Here is a 23,181-nt window from a genome sequence, read left to right as displayed (position 1 = left end):
TGTCAATCTTATAGATGACACTGAGCTTCAAGTTTATCAAGTAATTGTTTTTGATAAAGTCTCATAAACTTATTTAAATACCTGTATACTACTCTAAACTGAATTGGACAAATTATTCTAACAGAAGAGTGTAGTCTTTGTTCTAGCTAGTTCTATAGTCAGTCCAAAATCAACGACATGCCTACACGCACAACGATGACATACAATTCTTCTTCCCCAACTTCCAACACACACACAAACTGACACACACACACACACTACAGGACGACTATGCAGGTCATTGTAGGCCAAGTTACCGTGGTAACGAGATTGGTCATGTTTACTTATTTGCGCATGATCATACATTTTCAGTTCTAATATGAGCATTCCAACATGTCAGGAGATCAAACGTCGACACAGGATGCATGCCTGGCGGTGTCATATGTCATCGTGAGGATGTAGTCTCGTTTCCAGTGTTCTTTTTTAATTTGTAGTTTACAATGGTATGTTTTCATAATTACAGCACACGATCATCGAATTGTCTGCATCTTGCAAGTCTCAGAACAATGTCATACCATATACCATATTCTTTTCTTCTCATCTATGAATGTACACTCAGACAAAAAGAAGAAGAAGAAAAAGAAGAAAGTACAGACTTTTTCAAGATCATATTTCTCATAGATTATTTGGCTAATATCAATATCTTATATATCATGTTAAAGGTAATTCAATTGACTATCGACGTAATAGGTTAAGAGAATGGGAAACTTTACGCATGAGTTATCACATTCGTTTTTCTCTTCGAAGGCACAAAAGTAAAAATTGCAAAATAAAAAAATGGACAAAGCTTAGTTGTCGTTCATGCGTATGTGCTCTTCAGTGGATATAACAATGAGAACAAAAGACAAATTTAACACAATAAGAAATGCAAATTAACTAGCATTAACTCACCTATGATTTCTATAATATCTCTAAATTTCTCCAAAGATAAAGGAAGGTAAAAAATGGAGGAAAAATGAAAAATCTTCTGTCGAACCCCATATTCGGAAGACATAAGAGAAGAAGCAATAGTAACAAGATGGTAGCAATTTGAAATGTTATTCCAAATTAAGAAAATTTGAAATGATGTTTGTTTCTTGAATTTGTCTCATAAATTCTTAAATTCCTAAGTAAAAAAAATGAAATAAAGAAATTCCTGTCTATTTTATCACCTTAGCCATTGTTAGCTGCCTACTCCCTACGTCATTTAAAGTTTGAGTTGACAGAAAGTTCTTATGTTCCCCTTTCAGTTTTCCCAACACACACACGCACACCGCACACACACACACACACACACTTACAAACACACACATACACGTCATATTAATGATTCTACAGTGATTCAAATATTCAATTTGAATGTATAATGAATAACTTTTTATATAGATCATGTATCATAGTTTTATGCATTATCATCATTTACCGCATGGTTGATCTGGGTTACAGCTCGTCATTCCGAAGGTTCGTTATTCCGAAGGCTCTTCATTTCTCAGATTCGTTTTTCCGAAGGTTCATTGCTCCGAATTTCATTTTCGGATTAACCAATCTTCGGAATAACGAACCTACGGAATAACGCCACAAATTTTCGGATTAACGAACCCTTTTTCATTTTCGAATTAAAGAACCTGTAGGTATAGGGAATTTGCGTGTTTCGGATTAACGACCCTTCGGAATAACGAACCTTCGAAATAGCGAACCTTCGGAATAACGAACAGCACCCGTTGATCTGATAGGTGCATGTTGACTTCTTCCTTAAATCGCTATTCTTGCTTTCAGGCTTCCGCTTTTGCACACCATTGAACCAAGCATGTCATTGAAAGCGTATCAAGTCTTCTCTCAAAAATCTGAATGATTGAAGTAGGACCTGTGTTGATCATGACAAAGACTGAATCATATCGTATAGCATAATATAATATATTGTATGGTCAGACGCCGTCTCGGTATACCGAAAACGACAGGCGCACATCGCACCGAGAAAATGTCATGGGGCGTTGGGTCAGGACATCGTAGCAAGCAAGCAATGTTAAACTTTGATATTACAACTTGGACCCCAGCCAGTCATGATAACTCGATTCGCTCTGCCATTCTCCCTATTCACTGGTAGTATTGTATATCTTGGTACAAGATCCAAGTATACAGCTTATCGCTATGGCCAAACGACCATTTTCAGGCGGTGTGTGAGACATTGTATTTACGAGTTCCTTGATGTGTTTGGTATGTAGATACAATATGAGTACAGTGGCGTATCTAGGGAAAGCGGCGCCCGGGGCAAGCGAGAAAATTGCGCCTCTAATATCTGAAAAATTGTTCAACCCCAACCCCATCCCGGTATAGGGACTTTAAACAAAGTCCGCATGATATGCTTTTTCAAGCACTTAAAAGGGGTCTTTTTTGAGGGTGATTTAAATGTGATGAATTTTGATAAATTTTGGCGAGCGAGCGCAGCGAGCGAGCCGAAAATTTTTGTATTTCAGCTTACAAAACATGGAATTCTTGTCATTTTTTGCTTGTCAAATCTTACAATTCTAATCAAGATATAGTGACGGCCTTATAGATAACGATTTATACCAATTTGCTGAGGATTTTAAAAAATACTGTTAATTAGTACGCGCGAGTGAGCCGAAATTTGTATATTTCCGCGTTATCATCACGTTTTGTTCTTATCTCTTTTTTTTTTTTTTGATAAATTTTGGCGAGCGAGCGCAGCGAGCGAGCCGAAAATTTTCGTATTTCAGCTTAAAAAACATGGAACTCTTGTCATTTTTTGCTTAATAAATCTCACAATTCTTATCAAGATATAATGACGGCTTTATAGATAACGATTTATACCAACAAGCTGAAGATTTTTTAAAATACCCTAAATTAGTACGCGCGAATGAGCCGAAATTTGTATATTTCCGCGTTATCATCACGTTTTGCTCTTATCTCTTCTTTTTTTTTTTGATAAATTTTGGCGAGCGAGCGCAGCGAGCGAGCCGAAAATTTCGTATTTCAGCTTAAAAAACATGGAACTCTTGTCATTTTTTGCTTATTGCATCTTACAATGCTAATCAAGATATAGTGACGGCCTTATAGATAACGATTTATACCAACAAACTGAGGACTTGGAAAAAATACTCTAAATTAGTACGCGCGAGTGAGCCGAAATTTGTATATTTCCGCGTCATCATCACGTTTTGTTCTTATCTCTTTCTCTTTTTTGATAAATTTTGGCAAGCGAGCGAAGCGAGCGAGCCGATAATTTTCGTATTTCAGCTTACAAAACATGGAACTCTTGTCATTTTTTGCTCATTAAATCTTACAATTCTAATCAAGATATAGTGACTGTCTTATAGATAACGATTTATACCAACAAACTGAGGACTTGAAAAAAATACTCTATATTAGTACGAGCAAGTGAGCCGAAATTTGCGCGTCATCATTACGTTTTGTTCGTATCTTGTTTGATTTGGGGTTTTTTTGCGCCCCCCCCCCCCCCCGTATGTTCGAAACCGTTGGCGCCTTCTTTTAAACCAATTGGCGATCGCTTCAGAACGAAAGAAATTGCAGCCGCTGCTCCGTGAAACATTTTGCCTGCTAAATATAAAATGACATGTGTGAACACAATAGACATTGTCATTTTGTCCGCGTCATCATCACGTTTTGTTCTTGCCTTCTTCTTTTTATATAAATTTTGGCGAGCGAGCGTAGCGCGCGAACCGAAAATCTTTGTATTTCAGTGTACAGAACATGGAATTCTTGTGTGAACACAATGAAAATTGTCATTTTGTCCGCGTCATCATCGTGTTTTGTTTTTATCTTCTTTGATTTGGTTTTCTGCCCCCTCCCCCCCCCCTCCCCATCGCCCCCCCCCCCCCCGAGTTTCTCTTCTTCTTCTTCTTCTTCTTCTTCTTCTTCGTTTTTTTTTTTTCGTTTTTGCGCCCCCAAGGAGTGGCGCCCGGGGCACGTGCCCCCCTTGCCCCCCCCTAGATACGCCACTGTATGAGTATAATGATAATGTAGGGCCCTATACATGTAAATAATGTGGCAAGACAAATAGGCCCTATATAATATATACATCAATTTATCTATTTGTCTCAAGTTTGTGATAGTATATCCTTGTTTCAAAATCCACTTATCACTTATGTTAATATTATGTCAGCTATGTTTCAATCTGCAAAGAAAAAAAAACCAGTGTTCAATCCTTCAGTCGTCACACGTTCCTGCATGCGTCTGATTTCTTGTGTTTCTCAAAATATTGTTTTATACCTCTTCAAGTTTCACTTAAAACTTGATATCTGTAATCTTACCTGAAAATGACCATAAACGGCCACATTTTTTTCAAACTTATACGTGACATCCCCAAAAGTAATCTGTCTCAATACGAGTAGTTCTTACCGGTTTGTTTTGCCAATGATAGTGGGGCCCCTGTTCCGTCGATGTATACCATGTATACTCTACACTGATTGTCAGCACATTTGTAGACTTTGAAATTCGGACAAGGGCAGGGCAGTGCAAATAAAGATGAACTGGACTTTTAACAGAAATGTCAATTAGCTTATCTTTCGGGCAATTGACCTTAGCTTTGAACAACGGCGTAGCCACGATTTGATCTTAGGGGGGCGATTAGTCTGCGAGGGAGCGAGCGAGGGGGGGGGGGGGGTGTGGGAGGGGGGTGTCCCCCCTCCCACGGTAAGAACTTTTTGCATTTTGATGTTGTAAATGGTGCAATTTGATGTATGTTTTTGCGCGTTTTATCGACGTGAAACAGTTCCACTTGTTTAAGGTTGCAGTATATTTTGATGTAGATTATCATTGAATAATTTGCCTATACTAATATGGTATAATTTAAATACACTTCTTGTATTACTTCTTTTCACTGAATATCATGAACGCGACTGAACCCAAGTGAGCGGAGCGAGCGGGGGGGGGGGGGGGGGGGGAGGGTGTGGGAGGGGGTGTCCCTTCTCCCACGGTAAGAACTTTTTGCATTTTGATGTTGCAAATGGTGCAATTAGATGCATGTTTTTGCGCGTTTTATCGACGTGAAACAGTCCCAGTTGTTTAATAAGGTAGCAGTATATTTTTGTGTAGATTATTATTGAACAATTTGCCTATAAAATGGTATAAGTTAAATACACTTCTTGTATAAATTCTTTTCACTGAATATCATGAATGCGACTGAACCCGAGCGAGCGGAGCGAGTGAAGGGGGAGGGGAGGGTGTGGGAGGGGGGTGTCCCCCCTCCCACGGTGAGAACTTTTTGCATTTTGATGTTGCAAATGGTGCAATTTGATGCATGTTTTTGCGTGTTTTAACGAGTTGAAACAGTCCCACTTGTTTAAGGTTGCAGTATATTTTGATGTAGATTATCATTGAACAATTTACCTATTTAATTTAATTACATTTCTTAAATACACTTCTTAAATACACTTCTTGTATTAATTCTTTTCACTGAATATCATGAACGCGACTGAACCCGAGCGAGCGGAGCGAGCGAGGGGGGAGGGGAGGGGCTGTCCCCCCTCCCACGGTGAGAACTTTTTGCATTTTGATGTTGCAAATGGTGCAATTTGATGCATGTTTTTGCGCGTTTTATCGACGTGAAACAGTCCCACTTGGTTAAGGTAGCAGTATATTTTGAAGAAGATTATCATTGAACAATTTGCCTATAAAATGCTATCATTTAAATACGCTTCTTGTATTGATTCTTTTCACTGAATATCATGAACGTGACTGAACCCGAGCGAGCGGAGAGAGCGAAGGGGGAGGGGAGGGTGTGGGAGGGGGTGTCCCCCCCCCCCCCCCTCCCACGGTAAGAACTTTTTGCATTTTGATGTTGCAAATGGTGCAATTTGATGCATGTTTTTGCGTGTTTTAACGAGTTGAAACAGTCCCACTTGTTTAAAGTTGCAGTATATTTTAGTGTAGATTATTATTGAAGAATTTGCCTATAAAATGGTATCATTTAAATAATCTTCTTGTATTAATTCTTACACTGAATATTATGAACACTGTCTGTTCAGTAGTCAAACAGAAAAAGCATGCACACGAGGGTGTAGATAGGGGAATATCCCCTCCCACACGAAGGTGATTTTGCATTTTCAGACCTGAAATTCAGCGATCTGTTGCAAATTTTTGGTGCAATACTTTTTCATCGAAGTGATAAAATCACGGAATTTAGCTCTTATTCCGAATGTGCACCATCTGTGTGTACACTGTATGTATAAAGTCTAATGAGGTAGAGCTTAGGGGAAGGGGGATTCCTCCTCCCGCTCGCGGAGCTTTTGCGTTTTGAGAATTGAAATAAAGCGATCTGGGTATAGCCACAGTCTACTTCTATGCATGGCGGAAGGGGGGGGGGGAGGGGCGGGCGAGCAGGGAGAAGGCGTGGGCGAGTGTTATCCCCACCCTTCCCTTCCGATCGAGCTTTTGCCTTTTTAAAAGGACAAGTTCACCTTCATAAACATAAGGATTGAGAAAATGTAACAATATTAGTAGAACACATCAGTGAAAGTTTGAGGAAAATCGGACAATCGATGCAAAAGTTATGAATTTTTTAAATTTTTGTGTTTGAACCGCTGGATGAGGAGACTACTACAGCTTGTGAGTCATATGCGTACAACAGTATAAAGAAAATGTAAAAGAAAATTCAACATATTTTCACTTTTTTCGCATAATAAAAGAGCACTTGACTTGCCTCTTTCTAAAGGTAGGGGGAATAATATTACCCATAACATTTGTCGGTAAGGAGTCAGGGGAATGTGTACTTTTTTCAAGAGATGGAATTTTGTGAAATTCTCTTTATATTTTCCTTATATTGTTGTGCGCATGTGACATCTAAGTTATTCATGCACTGCAGTAGTCTTCTTATCCAGCGGGTACTGCACAAAAACTTCAAAAATTCATAACTTTTGAACCGATGGTCTGATTTTCCTCAAACTTTCAATGATGTGTTCTACTAATGTTGCTACATTCTCTTAATCCTTATGTTTATAAAGGTGAACTTGTCCTTTAAGGTTGAAATTGAGATATCTCGTCTACGCACATTTGATGGAATCAGCATTATCGATTTTGGAAAATCACACACACACACACAAAAAAAAAACCACCTGATTTTTTTTTTTTTGGGGGGGGGGAGGGGGGACTGAGGGAGGAAAGGGTCGATTAAAAGGGGAAATTCCCCTTATACATGAGGGAACCTTGAGTTTTATTCATATTTTTTTGTAAATCTAAAAAGTGTACTAAGCTAGGGAAAGAGGGAAAGGGAAAGAAGCACGAGAGATTTTGCATATTTTGAATTAAAATTCAACGATCTGGTGCACACTTTGAGTGAAATATTCAAAGAAATATCTTATTTGATGAAAGGTTGCAAAGGAGACCCGCTTCATGCATGTCATGTGCATGCATACAGTATACACGCATTTTTTTCCGCCTCCCAAATCCCCGGTCCAAATCTTGGGGGGGGGGGGGGGCGATAGCCCCCATCGCCCCCCCCCCCCCCCCCGGCTACGCCAGTGGCTTTGAAATCGGTAAAGGACAATGCGATGACCTGTCATTGCATTAGATATAATAGTGAGTTTTCAATTCAGTTCATTTTATTTCCGTGATACAAAACTCGAAAAAGAAAGCAATGGTCAATAAATTATTAAAAGGAACAAAATACGTAAGGTAAATGCATGGTTAATAAACAAATTTACAATGAGAACTTCAGAGAAATAAATGGAAATAGAAGCATAAGCAGATACTGCAGAAGTTGTTTTCTCATCAATTAATTTGTTTATCTATCCTGATATTGTTTAAATCAATTGACTTTCTCTTGTAATGAAACAGTAACTATACTTGTCGCATTATGGTGCTGTCACAAATCAAAATCAAACAAACAAACAAACAAACAAACAAAAAGTTGCTTGTCGAGAAGACCGTACAATAGTGCCTAAAGTAAATACTTTTAGTTTAATCTACCTTTAGAAATGTAAAGCGAAGACATAACAAAACAGGCGCTGTCCAAAGGTCTGGTGGGAAGGGTGGTAAGAGGAGGCCTCTAAAAGACTGAAAAAGCGAGCATATGACTTTATGAGAGGGTCAACATATTCAAGAAAACATTAATTGAGAAAAATACAAGATAACCATGAAGCAAAACACACACACACACAAAAAAAAAAAAAAAACTTGGAGAGAGGCCTTCGATGCACCTACAAATCCTAAAGGCATATTACGAAACTCACTTTTTTTTTTCCAGGACTGAACTGATATGTGCAGGCCTTCGAATGAATTCCCCAAATAGTACAGGAGTTTGAACTACGATAATTATGGACTCATGTGTTTCATTACATTCCAACCCCCTTTCATGCGGGGCAACTCCCTTTCACTCTTTGTTTTGCTCTTGTTGTTGTTGTTGTTGTTGTTGTTGTTTTGTTTTAGTTTTTTTTTTACTTCCCCATCGGTATGACAGTTCGATGTAACACTATATCATGAAATTTGAGCAAATTTAACCTCCTCACCACGGCATATTCCATTGAGAGTTAACGAGATATTTCAACATCTGGCTGGAATGATACGGGTTAGACTTGTTAGATATACCCTTTGAACTGCAAGTGATATTCAAACCTTTGTGAGCTTAGAATGCTGATAGGCACATAATACCCCATAGCGTTGTACACACTCTTCACAGTCCCTTGCATGAGGGTTAATATAAAAACAAAAGCAAAAGAAAATTGAACATAGCAGAAGAAAAGAACCAAAAAAAAAACAACAAACAAACAAACAAAAACAAACAAAACAGAATATTTCCTCACTATGGTGTCATTCAAATTTCAGATCAAAATTCAAATATAAAATCGGGTGGAAATCTCCAATCCACGAACGAGTGATTTTTTAAGTGTGTAAGTACTGTGTGAGGTAAGCGAAATTTCAGCGAAATTTTAACTCCGGGTTGTTTCGGACAGGGGTTAAGCTTTCTATAAACCGCTGGGAGAGTATCGCATGACTCTGGGGGAATGGGAACACGGAAATGGGGTCTATAGTATTCTAGTGAACTCATTATGCCAGTATATTCTCTGTAGGTAAGCTTCGCGATTTTCCTGATCAGAAACTGGAAGATGTTCAGTGAAAGTAGGGGAGGAGAATTTGATGAAATGACGAACAATCACACGAAATTATAACTGCCTATGCTTTGCAAAACATGGTCTTCCAAGCCCCCCCCCCCCCAAAAAAAAAGCCTATCGCTTTCATCACGCAGCTTTCCAAAAACGCGCATTCATTTCCGATCATTTAATAATATCTCTTTAGATTTTTTTTTCTAATTGTCTTAAAAATCAAGTCCTACAAAACAGCAGGAAGTCACGTTTCATCGCTGAACCTATCAACTCTGAAAATGATCAAAGACCCCACTCTATAGGATGACTGTTCTGCAATTGTCACGATCAAAAATGGATGGTAGTTGCATTCAAAATTTCTAAAACCTGTAGACACTGCACCTATTACGGGGCTAGTGCTATAACACAAAGGCAAGACCAGACAGACGGCTTGACGGCCCTGGCAACAATATGGGCTTGCATGGTGAGACTCTGAGGGAACTGTAAACTGCAAGCCCTGCTCAGAGCTACCAAGTCTCACGCATTCTGCGTGAGACTCAAGCATTTAGGGGCCGTCTCACGATCTCACGCATGGCACCCATTTTTCTCACGCATCGGGCGAAGTCTGCAACTTGGGCCTATAATAATGAGCATGACACAAAAAATTAAGATGATAGGTGCAATTGAAGGTATATTTTCCTTTTGTCTTTCAAAATAAGTAGAAAATAGCCACGTAAGTATGCACCTGGTCGCATCATTAAGAGCGAAAAATTGAAAAAGCTCCCTATCGTGGGAGGCCACGGGGGGGGGGGGGGGGACCCTCCCACACCCTCGCTCGCGCGCACATTCGCTCTCCAAGATGCCGAGTCATGAAAATCTCACTCATAAAAATAAATTTTTGAACTTGGCATCCCTGCCTGCTTCTTAGTCCCTGCCATTTCAACAACTTTGTGTCGGAATTTTTATGAAATTTACGACATATGTTGATTTTCAGTTCACAGTTTTTTTTTGTGTGTGTGTGTGTGTCTGTTTTTACATTGTTGTACTGATTTCGTGTCATTATGTGTATTCAAACGTTCCATTGTATTTACATTTTGTTGAAGATGAAATAAATAACTTGTACTTGAAGTGGTACATAGTCTCAAATGGATATACACGTCCTTGTAGTAGTAGCTTGGGAAGCAGTTTTTTCCTTCGCTATCATGTTTTCATTTGTTCATTCTACACAAGGAATAATGAAGACAAAGTTTGCTTAGACACGACACTTGAAAAACACAATGAGCAAAGGTTAACCACTTCGGATATGTTTATGCAGAGTTGCCAGTGTGAACTTTAATCGGTGACGTTGTGAATAAACACTTTATTTTCTCGTTAAGCACCTCAATGTTATGTTGTTTTTCATAAAGAATATTGATATGAGTCCTTATCAAATGATTGGCCAGGAGCTATCACATGACTAGTGTTTTATTTGCCTGAAGGCCCACTCTATAGTTTTCACCGGACGTTTGACGAAGGACAGATAATAACGAAAGCTCGTCTGCAATCAGGAGCAGCTGCATTACGTGTGTATGACAGATGCATTGTATTTGTTTGTGTGTACAGTTCAGTTAGCTTGGAGCTGGTGCTGCCCTAGGAATCCTGCAAAAAAAAAAGGTCATGTTATATTTCATAAAACAAATAAAGCACACTATACTTGGTCGATCTTCCATGAAATTATTCGACCTCAGCAACTTTTGAACGGTCCAAAGCACATCACCTCGTGTGTTTCGTGTGCTCCGAATTTTATATCGGACGGATAATTCTTACCAACGCCCTGAACATTGTTCACTCGTAACATTCAAACACGAAACGTTTCTTTCTTATAATTTTCATATCGCTCATCAAATGAACTAGATGGTTGAAAAGCAATTAAAGAGAACAAGCAGAAGATCAGTGTATATTTTTTCACGTTCATAGTCAGGAATTATATAAAGTATGAATGAATGCATGTATAATTTTATACAGTATGTGTGTGAATGTCAATATGTGTATAATGTCAAATGTATTCACAAGATGGCCTATAAACGACCTAATTGCCAATTAGAGCAAGAAATATGGAATGATTTCTTTTTTTTTGCGATATGTTGCCATTTCAGAATCAATTTCAAAGTTAGCAATTAAGATGCTTTAGAAAATTCTGCAAACAACCCAAATAGATTTTATACAAGGATTCTAATGGAAGAAAAGTTTTCCCTCTGCCTTATAAGATACTATGATGGAGAGTTAAAAAAAAACAACAACAACCATATAAAAAAATACTGCAGCAAAATAGAGCTTTGTTGGTTATGAAACTGGAAAATTGAGAGGATGGTATAATTATTACAGTCACGGCCATTTTTCACCACATTTTTTTTTTAATGCTATACTAGGGAGAGGTAAGTGTGCATATTTCAGAAAATAGTCTACGAATCGGCTTATCATGCCGTCAATCCCTCGTTTGAGGCGAGACCCCAAATTCCACGAAGAAAGTGGGGTGCTATACCTCGTTAAAGATTTTTCGTTTGGGACTTGGGAGTCGAAGTATTTGTCCATTGCGAATAAACTTTCTGCTCAGGCGTGACAAACCTGGAGGCCAAGCCAGGGTTTGATGACTCCAGCAGCTGTCGTATTACGTAAGAGCATGATAAGGATATCTGCCTGTGGCACACCATTCAAAGTGAACTCAATTTTCTCTATCCTTTTTAAAGTTTTCAATTTCATATTCTATTGAGAAATTCTATGGTCATCCATTTTACATTTCGAACGAAAAAAATTGACCCGTAAATAACGAAAATACAGGAATAAGAAGGAGTGCATTGCCAGTTTGCCGGTGCTGCTCACTGTTGGGGATAAAGTACAAGCCGTAGATCGAGTTGGGGAGGTGGGCTGCAGTTCAGGCATGCTCTGTCTGCATACGCTGAATGTCTACACTCACACACACACACACGTACACACACACGCACCATGGAGCTACATAGCCCATGCCAAAACCAAAACAATCTCCTCCTCTCGCGGTGCCCCCCCCCCCCCCCCCCCCCCCCCCCCCCGTGGCGCAGTGGCGATGACTGATGCTTAGATTAGTAGTCCATGGGCCAGGCCAGATATTGGTACCATATGAGGTGGCAAAACCATTTTGGTGTCATTTTGTTTGTCGGGCATAGATATGCTTATCAAGCTATGATAGCATTTCCAAATGAGTAGCTTAGTCATAGTAAATGAATTTTTAACCAATTTGGTCTCGTTGTTATATCCCTATACTTCTGAATCGAAACTAACCGCTATACAAAGAAGAGCACTGTCTTCTGTATGTTCCATAGAGCTGTAAAATGCAGCTCTATGGTATGTTCACAGGTGTTCTATTGTAAACGCGGTGCGCTTAGTCTTTATTCAAGGCAGCGAAGGGAATATCCAAAGGTTATGATGTCCACAGCGCTTAGTCTTTATTCTAGACGGTGAAGGGAATATCCAAAGCGTATGATACAGTGTATATCCTTTTATCTAAAAACAACAACAACAACAAAAGCAATTCCTCGTGAATTTTACCGTATCTTTTAATTATTTATCATTTTCCGGCGAAAACGCTACGGTGAAAACGCTGATAACACGCCAATGTCGCTTTATTTCCCTCCAACAATATAAGATAAGGCAAAAACAATGTACCGGTACACTACGATACATTATAATGAATGATATTGTAAATGAACAGAGTGATTTTTGTTTAAAACTGATGTATTTGTTGATAGGGTAGTATCAAAACAGTATAGATAATCCCTTTTATGAGGAACTTTAGAAATGATAACGGTACATTGGTCTAGATAAAGACTAAGCGCACCGCGTGACAGCTGTGGACATCATAACCCTTTGGATATTCCCTTCGCTGCCTCGAATAAAGACTAAGCGCACCGCGTTTACAACAGAACACCTATGGACATACAGAAGGCAGTGCTCTTCTTTGTATAGCGGTTTAGTTTCGATTCAGAAGTATAGGGATATAAAAACGATACCAAATACCATTTATTATGACTAAGCTACTCATTTGGAAATGCTATCATAGCTTGATAAGCATATCTATGCCCGACAAACAAACTGACACCAAAAAGGTTGTGCCACCTCAGATGGTACCAACAACCCATTTTTCGGGTCTTGGCCCATGGACTATAGGCCAGGGTCAAGAAACAGGTGTTTTATATCTTTGGTTTTTAAGTCATTGATTGCCAAGATATACACTGGCATTATTTACGGGGGTGTAGCCTCTTCAAACGAGAGATTTGCGTCATGTCAGGACCTGTCCCAATTACAATAGAGAGGACGGGTGGACGGGGCGATTAGTGTTCCAGTCCTTAACTTTAGTACTATCTAGATAATTAATAATGCGGGGCGATTGGTGTTCCAGTCCTAACTTAAGTGCTATATAGATAATCAATAATGCTGATAGACATGTTATTTCAGCCATGCGAAAGCAACGGCAGCGCACGCTGCATGTACAACCATACCATTTCAGCGGGCACAGTAGTGTTTGCGGTGCTTGACCTGCCTTGCGTGTTATTGCTTTTTATTATTGAGTTGCATCATGATTCCTTTGTTTAAGGCTTGTTGTTGTTGGTTTTTTTTTTTTCTGTGGAAACTTCACACAAACGTTCGCACCAGTGGCTATTCCATCTTTGACAATTATCTGGCCTTATTGCCTAATGGGCCATAATCGCATACTCCCACCACACTCCCATCAGGTCTGTCTCGGCAGCACGATATAGAAAACAATATCCACACTTGCACCCCTATATCCTCGCCTACTATTGAGACCATGGAGGTATAAGAAGAGTCGTCAAAAATAAGTGTCACACAAATGATATATCAAGGAACATTTGAGAGCTCGTGTTTACACTGTTCTACTTATTAGGTTAAAAAAAAAAGTATTTGATTTTCTAAAGGTGGACATAACTACAAATCATGGTCTCTTCCGATCTACTTCATAGCCATGGTGTCTGCTTTCTGCATGCTTTCATTTATGACTTTGACCGAAGTATGACAACTGCTGCAACGACTTTCTTCTAACCGACGTAACATTTTTTTTTGATAATTGCTTAATCGCTGCTCGCTAATTTATTGAATCCAAGCGCATCAGTGGAAAAACGAGTCCCACCTTTGTTCATGAGTGTATGATTATCATTTGTGTTTATATGTGTGTATTTACCAATCTCGTTTCTTTGTTTACGGCAAACAATAAAAAAAATGAAATAAAAATGCGGTATTGCCGACTTTTCGTAGGATCTACCACGTGATTAAAGAGCGCTGTGCGCCTAACTGCACATTCACAGTGCCCTTGCAATACGACCACCTTGAAGTAATTTTCACAGATCATTTCCTTTAGAGGGTTTTGCTAATAAAGAAAACAATTGTTGACCTTGTTGGGTCTGTACTCGGATACCGATGTATGTTATCTTCGCATAACACGCGTTTACTGAACTCAGTTTGGAACATTAAAAAAAAATAAACCAACTGTTGAAATGATTGTTGAGCGCAGAGACTTCCGTGGCATGAATTTAGCAGTACACGAAAAGGAAGTAGAAGCAAAGTACGTGTCATTGTGCACTGCAGAGTACAATGACATTTACATTATTATTACTTTTTTCACAAAATAATGGGCAAGAAGCACGCCACAGGCATGCTCCCTCGTAACTAGTCAAAAATTGTGCAAATAAAATACATTGTCAAAAAAAGTGAGGAAGAATTAATGAAGTTGCTTTAAATCAAAATTCAAGATATTGATCTTAATCATATACACAGGGCAACATTTTTGTTACAATTTCGCTGAAGAGATACAGATCGTTTCGGCTTAATACCGCCTTAAATCTTTTAAGCAAAGATTTGAGCCGTAAATGTTTTCGTTGGCATAAATAATTGCAAAATTTTCGTTTCAATTACGCAGTTTACCGAGCAGTTATAAATGTAGATATCAATGCTGAGTTATTATAGCTCATCTTCTTAGCATTGGGGATGCTGAGGTTATGACATAAAAACGCAAGTAACCGTTCACAAAGGAGATAAAAGCATAAATCAATTTTGCACTTTATATTCTCATGCAGTTGTTTATCAACAATGAGTGGGTGGATTCTGCGAGTGGAAAGACCTTTCCTACCATCAACCCGGCTACGGAGGAAGTCATCACTGAAGTAGTGGAGGCGGACAAGGTAAAACACGCCTTTGAGCTATGCAATTTTCCCTTACTCCATGAATATGGGGCGCCAAGTGTTGCATGGTCTCTTCCGTTACGAAATGACTGTATTCCGTTACGGAATGATCATTTTGTCAACGAAATGATCATTAATAATGACAAAATACAGTCATTTCGTTACGAAATGGCCATTTCGTCGATGAAAAAAAAAATCTTTTTTTTTTTCGAAATAAGTCATTTCGTTACGAAATGGCTATTTCGTCTATGAAAAAAAAAATGTTTTTTTTTTTTTCGAAATAAGTCATTTCGTAACGAAAGAGACCATGCAACACTTGGCGCCCCATACATAAATAGACTTAATTTCCGACTTGGTCACACCATGGCCATAAAGCTACACCATGGTCATATGTAAACGAAGACCGATCGCCGACCATTCTACGATTTCTGAAATCATTGGTCTGCAGTTGGTTTTCACAGGTCGTTAAAAGGTTTTTGGAAGTCGGCAAATGGTTGTCAGCGGACGGCTACCGGTATTGGTCGGCTAGAGGTTTCCAATGCTGCATCGAAAACCTTTGGTTGACCAAACTAGCAAATCATGTTATCATTTTGAATTATTGCTCTTGTAATTCTTTGTCTTTGTGTCCTTGAAATTTGTGTTCAATTTGTATTTGACTGAGTGCGAAAATAAATCAAACGAAAACCCAAACTCATCTCATAGTATTATGATTATAGATAAGTGGTTATTCTCGAAGCACTGACGAAAGGTTTTCATACCAAAGGAATCAGGTTTTTTTTTTTTTTGTCTCTGTCTCTGTCTGTTCATGTACTTGTCTCTTGATGTCCAACGAAAACTCATTTTTCACTGAGACGTTCCAATCTCCATCTTCCCCTCATAAAATCCCTCCCTTTCCTCCACCATTGCTCTCCTTCGCAGGCCGACGTCGACCGCGCTTACGATGCAGCTCGCGAAGCCTTCCGGCTCGGCTCTCCCTGGCGTACGACGGACGCGTCGAGGAGGGGCGCCCTTCTCCACAGACTGGCAGATCTGGTTGAGCGCGACCGAGTTTACCTCGCAGTATGAAATCAAAATTTTCACATCCCTCTCCCTCTCATGAAGATACTGTAGCTTTATGATTATACGTTTTGTGACATGTGTTAATGGCGCAGTTAACGTTAAAGGCACTTTATTCAAGTCCTGTGAATGTGTTCCACATGAAAATACTTTTGTGAAAAACTTGTTTAAAAAAAATGCTTTATAAATTCGATGTGTTTCTCTTTGCTTCTTAAATCTAAAAGGGACGAATGTTTCAGTTATCTTTGAAAAAAGGAAAAAGACGAATACGAATATCTTGATTAATTTATTTCTAGGTGAATACATAAGTTAATATGAAAGAATAAACATTCCCCCCCTTTTTTTTTTGCTTGACAAAGTTGAAAGTATTTTTGAAGTTTGCTACGGGGGCATTATTATTCCAATGCATTCATTCGGAAGGAGCGAGCAAGCGTCTAAGTAATGTGTTGACGTAAGATACGTGTTATATCTGTCTTTTTTAGTTGTTTGTTTCTTTAACTTTCAGAGCTTAGAAACCCTGGACAACGGCAAACCATACGCTGATTCATACAATATAGATCTGCCAGGAACCATCAGTGCCATCAGGTATATTTCATGTTTCTGCATAATATGTATATAAGTAAGCGTATACATCAGGAAAAAACAAAACAAAACAAAACAGAAAAAAATACTGGAAAGAGTACCATGATAGACATAACACTGTCATTATTATCATTTTTTCATTATATTGATATCAATGTTATCATTATCATAATTACCACTATTAATGTTACCGTGATAATGACAACAATAGTAATGTTTAGCGCTATTACTATTGTTATCATTACTGTAATGATTAAAACCATAACTATTACAGTATTATTTCTGTTATTTACATGGTAACGATATACTATTCTTAATAGGGTTTTCTTGTTCACATTGATTCCACTGTAATTGAGTGTTACCGATGATCAGTGTGTAGGTACAATATTTCGATGTGATGGAACAATATTATTTTCGTTTAATTTCCAAACGAGACACTTATTAAGAAATTTGTGAATGCTGGTTAAAGATGACTTAAACGTTTATAAAGTGATGATATCAAAATTCAATAATCTGCTGTTCTTGTATTTGTAATTATTATGAATGTGAGATAGCATGTGATTTTTTTTTTAGAAATTAGTAATTTATTTCATTTTCATAGAACGTCTATTGTCATATCAATTTAGATATACTCATTAGATATACACCTGCTACATGGGTGACGATCTATTTTGGGCAATGAAGGCTAATTTCATCAATTATTTCAGTTAGAAGAAAGACAGAAAATATTAGAAACGAGAAATTAATTTTTCAACGTTTCTTAAAATCACAGATAATTAATTTGAAATATCATACAGAAAGAAGATGTTTCTATCATGGTGTGTATTCAGTAATCACTGGTCATATTGCACACATATGCCACTTGTACGCAAACAAAATAATTAGAACAACAAATAAGTAGAAAATTTGGGTAATTCCTTGTCGTGTATCTATAGGTACTACGCCGGATGGGCGGACAAAATTGAGGGAAAGACCATCCCAGTCGGTGAGTAGAAATTCTATTTACTGTCGTCGTCTGCTGAAGTGTATGCAGTGTTCAGTACTTCTGACAGACGAAAACTGAACCGCAATAGGTTCAAAATCGTGTTTGCAGTGGAATGTCTAAATCATAATCATCCGTGACATGTCATCGAAATTTCACTGTCGTTTATGTGTGTAATCGAATAAAGCACAGCTTCACAACTACACAGTCACCTGGACCTACATGCATAGTCAAATAAGCATGCACGCATGCACACACACACACGCACGCTCATGCACACACACACACACACACACACACACAAACAAACAAACACACACAAACACCTACACACACACGCACACACACACATACACATTTTTACTCACACGCGAAATTTTCTTTAACTTGGGCTGTACGTCGTATCAAACTCTTCATGCTTTAATACAAAAAAATGATAACAAGGAAAAATGTAACCATGAGCCATGTCGTATGTGAATTGTGCGCTGTGAGTGAACTGCGTTTCTTACCTATTTCAAACTTTCTTTCTTTCTTTCTTTCTTTGCTCTTTTCCCACCGGCCTGCAGATGGGGACTTTCTGACCTACACACGTCACGAGCCAGTTGGAGTCTGTGGCCAGATTATCCCCGTGAGTGCAAACATAGGACTTCAAAATCCCCGCTAAATCTGAGCACAAAACTGACTGAAAAGTTGTCAGATAATTATTGAGTCAGTTGTAGACATATCAACCTTATTTCCATGTCAGACAGAGCCAAAAGAGATAATGACAATTTATTGGAACATCTCATGGAAACACTGACTTTGGCTGACAACTCACCGTACAGAATGAAAGTCGGATCTTATTCAGTACTTCCTCTGGTTTTAGTAACTTGCGTGTTCTCCGAAAATCAGAGTGACATAATGCGTGTAAAGTGCATATCGGTCAAAAGAAATCTTTCTTTAATGCTATGGAACGTCAATAGGTCGGTCATCTTGTAATACCTTCTATAAGTGTCCCAGCGACAATGCATGCCGGTGCTTACAAACAAGTTTGAGGTGATATCAATACCGTTGCGTCTAGAATATCCCGAAGTTCTATACTTAACGCTATAAAAGCCATGCCTAATTATTCAATGCATGGAATTCTCGCGTCCAGTTGCTTTCATTGCAACTACCACGTAAATAAGAACTGAACTGATCAGTGTATTAGTAGTAGCCGTCAAAAACGAAATCATGGGCATACTATAACTCTAGCAGGATTCGAGCCTACGACCTATCAATCTTAGTCATGACAGCTTAATGTCTGAAATAAAGATGAATAGTATCGCTTTCGTTGTTGTTTCGCCCATGTTTTGTCAGTGGAATTTCCCTCTGCTCATGCTCGGGTGGAAATGGGCGCCGGCCCTGGCCGCAGGTAACACCATCGTGATGAAGTCGGCTGAGCAGACTCCGCTCACTGCTCTCTACATGGCAGAACTGGCCAAGGAGGTATTTGTTTGTTTGTTTGGTCTGTTTGTTTGTTTGTTTGTTTGTTTGTTTGTTTGTTTGTTTGTTTGTTGTTACTCTGTGTGTGTGTGTGTGTGTGTGTGTGTGTGTGTGTGTGTGTGCAAATGTGGTTATCATCGTCACGACTGCATGGAGTGTTATATCTGTATATCAATATCTTCGTCAGCTCAAGTGGTATTTTGCAAGGGCAAGAATCATAATATATGCTGAATGTAATCTTCTCAACATCTTACGACATGAGGAAAAAAATGAAAGCTTGAATAGATATATGGATATACATATCATTATATATACACAAAGGGATAAATGTGTGTTTAAGAAAATGAATTGATAAAAAGGGGATTCAGCAAACGTGACATCAAAGAACGTTTAAATATTAGAAAGAGTCTTTGGATATGTTGATGTTTTTCATTCTTATGATTTTTATGTTTTTAAACGTCCATGCTGACAATCATTCTCCACTTTGGGGTGAGATGGATGCAAAAGCAAATGGCAATGGGGGGGGGGAGATCACCGATTTTCAAACTGAAGAACAGTGAAGAACAACATGTCTGATTGATTGCAGGAAAACGAACCTAGAGACAAAATAACTAAAACTTGCTCAGTGCAGTGGAAAACACTCACATAATGTTTCACGAGGAAATGCTTCCCTCGACGACATGCGAAATTCCAAAGGAGCATGCCTTGCAAAATATACATCCCCGTTCGGCCTCAGGGACATGATGTGTGCCATGCGAATACTAAACCCAAGCTAACCTTTGGGACACAGATCCTGCAAGGAATTTTTATCTCGAAGAATCGAGACTCCTATCGTAACGAAACACCAAAATAAAATAAAAACAGAACATGAAGGGCACTATTTCGCAGATACAGTGACATCAGGGTCATTTTATGCATGCCTATGCAAGAAACCCTCCATCACATTACTTTGACATTCCGCCCGCAGTGCGCATGCGCGCACTGGATAGATAATATTAAGTATGGTCGCTTGATTTGATCGCTCGATAACCCGAGTTCTTAAATGCGTTTGAGACAGAAGTAATCTTCCCAGTTTGTACAAGGGATGGTCAGCTCTTTCTCGCGAGGAACGTGATCTAGAATTGGATCCTGCGAAGAACCTCGCGTTTCAGATCCTCTGCCATGTTAACGTGCGAGATCAGATATGGGTGTGGATGGGGTTACTTCACCAAAAAAGGGCCTGATTAAAGATGAAATCGTCGCGGCGACCATGAGGCGCCAGTTTTGGCATTGTTCCGATGGTGCGCGTGGAAGCGTTTGGTTTTGATTTACGAATAAAGATATTTCAGCGCGAAAGACAGAAAAAGAACACGCGAATTGAAAGTCATGACGAATAAAGATAATGCTTCAACCATTGTGGTAAGTCACAGTTTCATGGACAGCTACTAACAGAAAAGGGGTGCAAACTTTGCATCCTGCCAAATTCGTCTAACCTTGAACAAGATGCTCTGTCGAGATGTCTCTCCTCGCTTTTGTTGGTGTAAAAGATGGTTGCCTAGTAGTGCTTTAAAGACTGGAGACTATACCCCGGATATGGCGTTAATATTAACATAAAGATATTGATTATCATATAAAGATGCGCGCGTTACTAACATTAAGTTCATCAATTCTTTTTTTTTTTTATTCAATCAAGGTATTGTCATAATCATCTCAAAGACATTTCAAGTCATCTTACATGTCTTAGGCAACTTCTCTGCAAGCGACGGTTTGTGGTTTGGCGAGAGTGATATTGTCTACACAACAAAACAATTTATTAATTCATCTATTTATTTATTTATTTATTCATTCATTCATTCATTCATTCATTCATTCATTATTCACTCATTCTTTTATCTATTTATTATTTCATTAACCGATTTATTCATTCATTCGTTCGTTCATTCATTCGTTTAATATTAAAAAAACTGTTATCATGTCAGTTTATCTTGTAGTTTGTTTAACTATAAATCCAATTTTCATCGTGGTTTGTCTTCAAAGGCTGGCTTTCCACCGGGCGTCATCAACGTTCTTTCCGGATTTGGCCCCACCGCCGGAGCGGCCATCGCCAGTCACCCAGGCATCGACAAGGTCGCGTTCACGGGATCCACCGAGGTAAGCACAGCCATTAACCCTGTCGATACCAGAAGGAATCTGTCGGTATGCAATGCCGATGAGATTTCCTGGCGTTGGATTCTTGGGGGTTAACGTGTGAGAAGGCAGTAAGTGGGACATCTTGGCTCTCTTGAACCAAGGAGAAGAGAACGATCACTGACAATGATGCTGAAATTTGGTGCTGAAAAAAAAAGAGTGAAGGGGAATTAATACTACAACATGGTGGCTCTTATTTCTAAAGGTCACAACGAGTTGCTAAGTTTTGACACAATATTAAGGCTATTAAGAAACAAATGAGCAAATGAATCACAGTAGAGACTTATCTCGAGACAAAAAAAAAAAAAAAAAGGTTTACGATTTCGGAGGAAATTTTCTTCCTTCTGAATTTCTAGCTGGTCTTGATTACCATGCCTCCCTGTCGGCACCGAAACAATTTGATCAACTTTGAAACAAACGAACAAAATCTCAAATGATGATAATCGGTCATCAAACTGTAGATGACAGCGCTACGGGCGTAAAACATATTTACTTTCCGAATTTCCTTGGGTATTCTTTCCTGATATCTCTATAATTATACACTTTTCTAAAATGTAACAAGTTTTGCCTGTTTGTCTCTATGTCTATCATTTCTCGTTTTCAATCTTAGTCTTCAATGCTCATCTTTTTACTCCTTTTCGTTCCTCCTTTCTTTACTCTCTCTCTATATCTGTCTTTGTTAAGATTGTTTTATAATATATTATATATTTCACATTATATTACTTAATACTTGCCTCCAACATGTCCAACAATCGTTCATTTTGTCTTCACCAATCGGTCTAGCTGTCTACCAGCGCTGATCAGCTGCTAAAATGACTTGGAAGTCCTGCCAATCTTTTTCCATCACGATCAAGCCGTGTGATATGGCATGAAGGTCAACATCAATCTAGTGGACTCTTGTCTTCATGACTGGATCTAAATTAGCGCGGCTGGCTCAAAATCAAACTCTATTTTGTGAAACAAACGCTTATCTACTAAGCCAATCAGTGCGAGATATCAAATGTTATATTCAATCGTTGGCAACTTTCTCGGGGAGAGCTTGAAGGCTTGAACGATTCCGAAAACACTTTCCCCTTGTCGCAGTCATTGAACTCATTTTGAACTGTCATTTTGGGATGAAATTATTTAGAAATGTCAAGATATATGAGGTGGCCATTTGTTCACCAGAGCCTGGTGACCACACTCTCCATCAATATCATTCCATTTTATTTTTTTTTTCAAACTAAAATGACCACAAGTGAACTAATTTTTTAGCAGACTACTTTGTGTGCAAGTTCTTATTGTTGTTATACCCTTTTCCGTTTTTGTTATTTGTCATATGAATGATCTAGATCTGCGTAAACAATAAGGCATATCATGTGTGAATATGCATACATACAATGTATTGTGTGTAACTGGATTGTTTAACATGATTTTCATATGATTCATTCATTCATTCATTCATTTTTTCATTTCCAACAGAAACATATAAATATATTACAGAAATTGAGTACATAGATTTCATCATAATACAAAATAAAGGATAAGTTTACAAAATATTGTAAGTATACGGAAATGCTTGAAATGCGGAGGAATGCTAAAAGCAGTGCTTGTAGGGTGTATTCCCCCCAGACGTCATACAAGAAATTATATACATTATATACATGATTAT

The 23,181-nt window shown here is 38.6% G+C and overlaps 1 protein-coding gene across 1 annotated transcript in view; it reads left to right on the top strand.

Moving 5' to 3' along the window:
- LOC139743921 (aldehyde dehydrogenase, mitochondrial-like) overlaps positions 1 to 23,181 on the top strand; it is a 37,478-nt gene that overhangs the window by 4,233 nt on the left and 10,064 nt on the right. The window contains exons 2-8 of the mRNA XM_071654391.1: positions 15,176 to 15,280; positions 16,199 to 16,339; positions 16,842 to 16,921; positions 17,854 to 17,903; positions 18,467 to 18,528; positions 19,239 to 19,367; positions 21,381 to 21,494. Coding sequence (XP_071510492.1) covers positions 15,176 to 15,280; positions 16,199 to 16,339; positions 16,842 to 16,921; positions 17,854 to 17,903; positions 18,467 to 18,528; positions 19,239 to 19,367; positions 21,381 to 21,494 — 681 coding nt within the window. The remainder of the gene's footprint in view (positions 1 to 15,175; positions 15,281 to 16,198; positions 16,340 to 16,841; positions 16,922 to 17,853; positions 17,904 to 18,466; positions 18,529 to 19,238; positions 19,368 to 21,380; positions 21,495 to 23,181) is intronic.

Source organism: Diadema antillarum, unplaced genomic scaffold (genome assembly GCF_040938485.1).
Source record: "Diadema antillarum isolate AM-2024a unplaced genomic scaffold, OU_Dant_1.0 seq00001121_RagTag, whole genome shotgun sequence".
NCBI lineage: Eukaryota > Metazoa > Echinodermata > Echinoidea > Diadematoida > Diadematidae > Diadema > Diadema antillarum.
The sequence above is the reverse complement of the archived record's forward strand: the minus strand, read 5'-3'. Positions and strand labels throughout refer to the sequence as shown.